The sequence below is a fragment of the Gastrolobium bilobum genome, unplaced genomic scaffold (genome assembly GCF_033153095.1).
Source record: "Gastrolobium bilobum isolate Gb01-03AN ecotype WA unplaced genomic scaffold, APGP_CSIRO_Gbil_v1 utg29960, whole genome shotgun sequence".
Taxonomy (NCBI): Eukaryota; Viridiplantae; Streptophyta; class Magnoliopsida; order Fabales; family Fabaceae; genus Gastrolobium; species Gastrolobium bilobum.
Window position 1 is genome coordinate 39,745 of NW_026899304.1, and position 9,543 is coordinate 49,287.

General features: G+C 32.7%; 2 protein-coding genes across 2 annotated transcripts; both read right to left on the reverse strand.

Annotated features, from left to right (window-relative positions):
- Positions 1 to 930: 930 nt before the first annotated feature.
- On the reverse strand, positions 931 to 2,244 carry LOC133289355 (uncharacterized). Its single transcript, XM_061487270.1, has one exon. The coding sequence runs from the start codon at positions 2,242 to 2,244 to the stop codon at positions 1,048 to 1,050; it is 1,197 nt and encodes a 398-aa protein (XP_061343254.1). The 3' UTR covers positions 931 to 1,047.
- A 3,890-nt stretch (positions 2,245 to 6,134) lies between these two features.
- Positions 6,135 to 9,125, reverse strand: LOC133289356 (phytoene synthase 2, chloroplastic-like). The gene is made up of 5 exons (XM_061487271.1): positions 8,563 to 9,125; positions 8,018 to 8,068; positions 7,738 to 7,910; positions 6,924 to 7,159; positions 6,135 to 6,634 (listed from the first exon to the last, which is right to left on the reverse strand). Exons 1-5 carry the CDS (start codon positions 8,912 to 8,914, stop codon positions 6,265 to 6,267), a joined length of 1,182 nt encoding a protein of 393 aa, XP_061343255.1. The 5' UTR covers positions 8,915 to 9,125; the 3' UTR covers positions 6,135 to 6,264.
- Between the last annotated feature and the right edge of the window lie 418 nt (positions 9,126 to 9,543).

A 9,543-nucleotide genomic window follows, 5' to 3' on the forward strand; every position in this document is an offset into this window, starting at 1 on the left:
TGCAGAAATTTTCTTGCAAATCTTTACAACTTATGATACACTATCATCCTATTAAATCTATTTACGGGAGGCAAAGGCCTAATGGAGTATACAAAACACTAGATGTGACAGATAGAGTGTTTGACATCTACCAGTCTTTCCCAGCATGTGACTTAATTACATGATATCAAGATAGATAATTTCTCAAATTAACATAATTCAGGACTGAGAACAAAATAGCCAATACTATTCAAAGATAAAAAAGGTTTTATCTTGAAAGGGAGCCCTAAAAATAAACTTGCCATTTTGATTTCACTATGCTTAAAATTAAGTTTCCATGAATGAAGTTAAGCCTCCAAAATAAGTTGCCATTTTGATTCCCCATAACAGTACACACTAACAAGATATAGTGACAATATTTTAAGTTGAAGGAGTTATATCATAAATATGTACGACATCCAAACATAATTCACTTATTAAAGAATGGTAATGGCAGCACAAACCAAACGAAATTTGATTCTATTAGATAAACTTTGGTTATTGATCCCCTCTGCAAGCTCTAAGAAATAATAGGGGCTTTCCACTCAGGTATCCTATATAGCTTATGAAGGTTTTTAAGTATTAACGTTCCTCTCACATGTCATATTTGTTTAAAATGGATGGCAAAAATCATTTGTAGTTCGGTGATAACAGCACAAACCACTGGGATGGAACAATTTTTTCCCATAATAGATAAAATATTTAAACAAAAAGGAAGTCATCAAGATAAAATTCATCAGAATTATCCCCGGCCTACAAAACATATGCACTCTTCGTTTAATGTGTTCTGTGGTATCAACAGAAATAATTAAACAAAGATAATGAAATTGAAAATCACATGTAAGTGGATCTAGATACTGATTATAAAATCAATATGCTACAAACATGACAAAAAGTTCCTCGACCCAAGAAAAATGTAACACAAAATGTTGACACAGAAAGTAAAAGTTGAAGAAACTCAAAGTTCAATTTAGCACTGAAAGAGAAGAGTTAGAAGTTAGGATAATAGCCTGCAAAAACCTTCAAAGACTATATTACATTCTGATGATCAATAAAACCTTTGTAGACATCTAGTAGGAGAGGCTCATCTTCCCGAAAATTGATAACAAATTTCTTCATAAAATTTTCCTCAGTTGGGCACATAAAGGAGCTGAAATGCAAATTACTCTCAACCAAACCTTTTGATTTCAAGATTTTAATTACTGAGAATCTGGGAGTGATCCTTTTCTCCAAGCTGTAGGCAAGAACCGGAGGATAGTCAGCAACATCTTCTGATGGACAACCCATATCCTTCACTAGGAAACTCATTTTTTGCGAAAATGTCTCCTCTGACAACTTCATAAAATTGGGAAATTTTCTAAATGCTCCAAGAGTCATTTCACGGTTCCAGCCCCATCTCTCATAAACCTCAAATCTCGATTCCCACGTTGCTTTTCTCATACCTAAAATCACTTGGACAGCCATGACAAAAGTTGTTTGCAAAGGATTACACCCAATTTCCTTAACTGTCTTGACAGCTTCCACAAATTTGGAATGCTTTGCATATGCTGCACTTGGAAAATTGACCATAAGCAGAGAGATGGAAGCTTGTGGCACACTGCATTGTCTCAAAACCTTAATGTTTGGAATCAAATCATTCATTATGTCAGAAGCTATAAAATTAATTCGGGAATTTTTCAAAGCTCTAACAACTTCCTGATCATCACTAATCACACTTCTGAGAGTCTCATAACGAGGGATAAGGCAATTCTCCAAGCTCCTCGCCAAGAGAAGGTAGTTAGCAATTAGGATCTTTGGCATGTCTCTGGTGGAAACCCCAATAGAACAGAAGAATTTGAGTTTAGGCAAAAGGGTAGTCTGTACTCTTGCAACAAGCACCAATGGATGTTTCTCCACAAGTTTTGCAATCTGAGCTTTAGAGAACCCATAGTTCCTGAGAAGATCAAGAACAACATTTGGGCCATCTGGGTTTTTCAAATTCACTCTTTTGGAGAGCTTCTTAGCCAAATGTGGGGACAACCCACATGAGTTTATGAGGTAAGATATGGTAAAGGTGTCACCTTTGTGATGGTTTCTATCTGATTCACAATCAGAAGAGGTGCGTGAAGTGACGAAGAAAGAAAGGAAAGCATTGTGTTGAAGCAGAGAACCCAAATGAGTTTGGGTAGTCTTGCAGTATGTGAATGATGAAGCAATTAATCTTGAAATGAGAAAATTAGGTGTCATTTACTCACTCACCGATGTCAATGCACAATGCACGTTGTTGAGCGCTGCACTATTTGAACCTTAGAACAGCTAATTTTAGGGCTAAGGAGGAATTGGGGGAAACAATGTAAAAGATGGATTCAGCAACTCTGCGTTTTCGCCAATTGCCACCACAATGCATATTTTGAGTGTACTTCTTCAACCCATTCAATGATTATAATTTTATATGGGAATAATATCCGTAGCTTATATCATTTTATTTTATTTTTTAAATAGCTTATATCATTTTAGATAAGTTCATTTTCGTTTATCAACAGTTATAATTATTGGATCAAAATTATTAATTAATTAATGATAAATTTGGCCCATTAAGTTTGACCCAATAAATTATAACCGTTGATATACAAAAATCAACGGTTAGGATCTAAAATAATATAAGCTTATATCTTTTAAAAGAATAGATGTTTTTCCCATTTTATATTTTATAAAAGTTTAGAAAAACTAGTTTTATGTTAGCGGAGATTAATTATCTTTATAGTTAATACATCGATTTATGTTTTTCTATTTTATTTTTTATTTTTTTTGGGAATACTACTCAAGTTACATGAGAGTAGTTCTCTTATGTTACAGAGAGAAGTTAAGTGAGTCCACTATTAAAAAGCAAAAAAAGAAAATAAAAAAGAGAGGGTGTGATTTTCGAGGTGAGAAAACATGAGATAACTATTTCATATAAGCTTTAATGTTTCTACGGTAAAAGTAGATAAGTTATCTACATTCACTCCTAAAACGACGTCGTTTTGGGTTAAAAAATTATAATAAAAAAAACTATTATAACCCTGAAATAAATTATAATTACAAAAATACTTTGAATTCCATACTAAAACAACATCGTTTTGGGCTCAATGTAGATAACTTATCTACATTGACTGAAAAAAATGAACCCTTCATATAAAATGAGAATAGTATTTCCTTTTTTTTTTAAATAATGGATGAGCCCCATATATAATTTTGTATGTGGAGACACCTTATCTCCTATTGTATAAGATTAAGAGTAAATACCATTTTTAGTCCTCATCAAATTTTACTATGTCCGCTTTAGTCCCTAGCAAATAAAAATGTTATTCGTGGTCCCTAAAAAATTCAAAGTGGATCCATTTTAGTCCTTTTGAGGGACTAATATTGATCTTTTTTGAATTTATGAGAGACCACAGTTTTAACTAAATGAGTCCATTTTGAATTTCTTAGGGACCACAAATAGTCTTTTTATTTGCTAGGGACTAAAGCGGGTATCGTGAAATTTGTTAAGGACCAAAAAGAGTATTTACTCTAAGATTAACAAAGCCCAAAATAGTGAAATCCAAAGTAGAGAAGGAGCTTATATTTTATTTTATTTTAAAAATATTCTAATTGGTTCATTGCATTTTCGAAAACTAATCTGATTCAAGGCAAGTTCCATGATTAAGTTTTTAAACCCTTCTCAAAGACGGTACTTGGGAAGATCAAACATATGCTATCATCTTCATCTGCTCAGTTTTCTGGCGCCAACTGAACTACCATCATTTAATAAAGGATGAGTTTATATGAGATAAATATTATATGTCTAAGCTCTTAGTTTTAATTTTTTTTATAGGTAAAAATTTAGTCAAATATAATTTTACAAAAACTCTTATTATAGAAAGAGATTTTTAAGATGTATATCAACTTTTGCAGTTCTCATATCTATTTTTCAATTATACATTTATTCTAAATTTTTATTTAAAAATCTTATTATGTATCCTAATTATTTATTCTAATAATAGATTTTTTCATCTTTTTCCTTCAAAAATCTAAAAACAACTTTATAAAATTATCAAGCAACTTTAAATTTATTTTTTAAACTCTTTTTTTAATTTTAACTTAAAAATAACTTTTTTAAGAAAAAATATACCATACAGGCTCTATATCCATTTATAGTTCTTAATTTTGTTTATGTTTAATAACTCTAATTTATTATTCACGTGATCAATTAAATATAAATGAGATTAAAGGCTTATAATGAATGTACAACTTATACAGTATAAGTTAATCCTTTCCCAAATTTTATGTTAATCAATTATTTTAATTTAAAAATATATACACATATATGTGATACACAAATTATAGAGTCTAAGCCTATAAAAAAAATTCTGATAAAAAATGCTTTCTCTATTAATGTTTTATACTCAATATCACGTGTTTAAAAATTTATTATAAGGGATTGTTTTTTCTAAAGTTACTTTAGATAATTTTATCTAATGTTCACCGAAACGACGTCGTTTTGGAGCAGAAATCATGGTGTATTTGTAATTTTAATTTATTTCAGGGTTATAATAGTCTTTACCATTCTAATTTTTTGATTTTTCAATCCCAAAACGACGTCGTTTTGGTGAACATTAGACAAAATTGTCTAAATTAACGTTAGAAACTTTTTTCAGTTATTATAAACTAGCATAATGAATAAGTCTGATAAAGGATATTCACATGATTTTTACATGGGTTTTAGCGTGTCCTTCAGCAAGTGGTTGGACACTCCCGCATTATATAAGTGGCGAACATTTATATTAGGGGTTTGCATTCATCCTGTCACATAAAAAAGAAAGAGTTTTCTACAAATATAACATTTTGTGAGGCCCACATTTTTTGAAGCAAAAAAAAAAAGACTAAAGCACGAAAAATGAATCTCTACGACATGACAACAATTTTCCTACAACATAACTTTTATAAAACCCTTTATATTATGGTAGGGTTAGCTTTCTCAAATGAAATTTTTTTCATTCACAAAAACTTTAATCCAAGACCTTACTTAAATGAAATCAACTTTTTTTTTTTTTGTACAATACGAGGCATTCACAAATAAACTTTAAAGCTAAGTGAGTTTTCAAGTAAAATAAAGGATCAGATATAAGTAGATAATTTAAGATTCTCAAGATATATCTCTTAACTTAAATATAGAGTGAGGCTTTCAGAGTCTATGATAAGAGTAAGGTAATATCAAGCAATAGATCAATTGGTTAGGGTTTTTTCAGCTTAATAAATTATTTCAAATTTGAGTTCTAAGTATATAATTATGTTAAAAACTTGATAAGGAGAGCTCCCGCTCTTGTAGTCCTATCTGGCTAAACCGGATTAGACGATTACTCAATAAATTGGTAGACAAATCTAAAAAAGGAAGGGAAAAAAAGGGAAAAAAGATGAGAGTAATGTATATGCTATTGGACTAGGTCGATACAAACATGCCAATTCAAGTTTCCCATCCAAGTAGTAGATCAATAGAACATGTTGAATAAATAATTACTAGTTAATAATTTAATTATAGCTTCTTCTTCTTTTTGTAGTGGCGCAGATAAAATTTGAATGGAATTGGTTGCACTAGTCCATTAAAGATATAACAATCCGCATATAATTTTGCTTGTATTTGAGGGGTGGCATAAAACTACTTGATAGTACCAAAGAGCTCCATATCAATCGATCATGGCAATCATTAGTTAGAGATAAAGGTAGGGGTACCTATAAAAATATTCTAAATACTCAAGTCAGCCTTAGAAGTGAAAGAAAGGGTAAGCTGTAACAAATAAAATTATAAATGAATATAATGAACATATATTATGGAATATCTCCATTAGTGTATTTAGATAGAGAGTGAGACCCTTAGCACCTAAAATAATGAGGTTTCAATATCTTGCACTAATACTAGTTCACTTTTGTATAGAAGAATAAGTAACTCACCAAATACAACGTACAAGATTTGGAATGTTTATCAAATCAGAACCTTTTTTCAAGTAAAACAAAAAACGGTTAATTACTAAATGTTGCATGTGTCCCATAGGAAGAGTGAGGGAGGGAGGGGGAGAACATAGCCAATATTTACTTGCAAACTGAATAAAGAATGTGTTTCTCTTGAATATTGCTTACTTGAGATGTATAAATCATACTAAAAAAGTATACACATTATAGCTTTCTGATTTCTAGTGAACAGAATTTACAAGCTCAAAATATGTGATGCTCATGGGTACAATATAATATTCATCTTGTAACCATTTTGGTTAACTTTTGGGGGCCTAGAAATGCTCTTCCATAAGCTGCAGGTAGTGATAAGAGCTTCTTAGCTTTTCCTACATAAGCCCTTTTTGTGAAGTTATTGTAGTCATTAGCTTCAATAGAGTCCAATATCTGCCTATACAACAACAAAGATGCCCATACTGGCCATCTGCTAGCTGAGTTGAGCTCTGAAACTCCCTTCTCTGCCTCATCAAAAAACATCCTTGCTCTTTGTATTTGTCCCTTCATGAAATTGCGCCACTTGTTGGTAACTTTCCCACTGAAAATGTCATCATCTGATAAGCCAGCCTGTGCCAATTCATCTTGTGGAAGATATACTCTTCCTCTTCTAGCACTATAATTATCAAGAACAAGAAGAAATTAGATAAAACATAATTTTGTGAAGTAAAACAACAACAATTTTGTTTAAATTGAAATTGAATACAATCCTAAGTCAAGTTGAATTTAGAGTGTAACTTTTTTCTTTGTGGAATATTAATGTAGTTGTTTTTATCCATTTCTTGGAATTGAGGTTTTCAAGTATGAAGTTTTAGTGTCATACTTAAATTACAAGGTGTAATTGTTACTTAGGTATTGTTTTTAGATTCAAATATAAAGGCATTGTTGTATTCAAAGAATCTTACTCTTCTCCAACGTCTCTGAGTATGTTGGTAAGTTGATTTGCAATGCCAAGTGCCAATGCAGCATTGTAGATGCTCTCTGTTGAAGCCTTTGATTCTGGTGCTATCCCCATTACTGGAACACTCATAAGGCCAACTGTCCCAGCAACATAGTAGCAGTAAAGGTAGAGTTCATCGAAGTTATTGTATCTTGACTTTCTCAGGTCTAACCTCATCCCTTCAATCATGTCCTTGAAGGGCTAATCAAACAAACAATTGAATGAAAATAGGATCAGTTATAGCACATAAAAACAAATAACCCCTATCATTCCTCAATAATTTATACATAATTGAATTCTAGGTACTCTAATTTTAAGGTCTGATAGTTCAGACACTAATCTCCTCGTGGAATACAGAATCCTTACTCACTACTCACAAATCACAATTGAGCCATTAGCAAGCAACTGAATTTCATTCAAGATTTTTATCTGAAGGGCTTGTATTTTCAGACAATGTCCTCACATGTTTGTGGCTATGAGCTCTATCATTTTCCTGGTTAACTAGTTTGAATTCTGATATATAAGATTTTTTTATTATTTTTTCATGTGATCTATAAAAATAAAAGAAGACGAGTTTGCACTAATGGTAAAGCTGCTCGTTTGTAACTAGAAGGTCGCAGATTTGAGAAACACCTCTTTGTAAATATGCAATGTGTATAAAGATTACTCTCACCACTACCCTCGCTCGTCGAAGTCTAATAGGAGTGATTTTTTATGTTATATCAAACAAGGAAAGGTTGAAAGTTAAATTTCAGGCTCCAGTGGGGAATGTGCTATACCTGTATATCAACTGGGTACTTTGAGACAGTATCTGAGAGGGCAGCATCATACATATCATAAGGGCGGCCTTCAAAAACATCAGTTAATCTTTGCTCCCACCTATCCAAGGCCTTGGGGGTTATATGTGAAGCATTAGGACCATCCACTAGCTCATCTGTTCTTCTGCACCACACTGCAATGCACAAAAATTAGTAGTCAATTTCAAAAAACAAAAAATTGAAGCACAATCCACATTAGAGAAGCTGTTGTGGAAGTCCATTTGAGGGTAATCACACATACCATAAATCGCCCAGATGGCTTTTCTGCGCTCTTGGGTCATCAGTTGGGTGCCTGAGATTTGCAGTTGAAGGAACCAATCAAATTCACAATAAGATACACTAAGAAACATTAAATAGACCAACAAAGTATTTTCACTAAAATTCGAAGGCGTATCTTATCAATTGGCCTTTTGACCCTTACCAGGAATAAAAAAAGTTCAATTCAATTACAGTAAAATTTTACAACAAAGTAAAGGCATTATTTAGGTATGGTGTTATGGGCAAAAGTGAGTAAAAGAGATCCCTCCATTATCTTAATTGAATATTCCTCTAGAATCTACCAAAAAGAAAGAGAAAAGTGTGAAACTTGAACTATGTGTTAGTTTAGAGCAATCAGTACAATGACTAACATTTCTTAACATGGAACTGATATAATAATGAACTTAAAAAAATGCAAAAAGATTCATTGGAACAAGAGAGAAAGAGCCTGGAAAGGCCAAAACAAGAGAGAGAGAGAGAGAGAGAGAGAGAGAGAGAGAGAGAGAGAGAGAGAGAGAGAGAGAGTACCCAGATAAAAAGTCTTGGCATACTCAGCACAAACTTCACCACACCGATCATAAGCAGCATTCAATAGATCCCCATTGGTGAAATCACCTTCAATGGGTTTGTCCAAATCCAAAGTTCTCTTTGTATCCCTTTTCTTCTCCTTAACAAGTGCTGCTTGCTTCAACACCACTTCATAGACCCTCTCTTCAGAGGATCTTGAAGGGTTTGCAACTGCACTTGAAAGACTTGCAAAACTGACTCCACTGCACACTCTAAACCTCCTCTGTGTTCTAACACCTCTTCCAGCAACACCCACCAAGGAGATAGCGTTCTCTTTGGGTCCACAACTCACCCAAAGAAGAACACCAGACATCTCAGGCACAACTCAATTTGCTTTTGATTCTGGCTCAGCTTTGGATGACTGTAAAAGTGAAGTAGCTTTAACTTTTGAGGATCTACTTGTGTTGGGAAAATTGATGAGCTTTGTGAGGCTGTTAGAAATATTTAGGACCTGCCCATTATTTCTCACTGTGAGGATATATAGAGAGCATTGTGATTGGGAGGCTTATTTGAAGCCAATCCCTTCTTGAGGAATATGCTCAGTTGTTACCTTAGCTAAACACTTGTAAATGTGTGGACAATGGCCTAGTAATCCTGAACTTGAGCAACTTGTTTGTTTTTATTGAACAACAGCCCCTTCTAAAAGGTTTTCTTTGTGGTCCAATCTTTTCTTTTGTTTGTATACTAGCACACATGCTATATGTCTTTGAGAATATTCACCATATATATATACTTTTTCTTTTTCTTTGAGAATGACTTGTTAAGCATTGTTTGTAGTCAATTTAGAGTTGTAAACTTTGATTTGTGTACTTGCCATAACCACGCATCTAAACTATGAGTTGAATCATGAAAGGGTATGTAATTATTTGGACTTTCAAATTTTGATTAATATTATTTCCATGATCTACTTTTTGTGTGCCGAGGTAAGTATATTTTTAACTC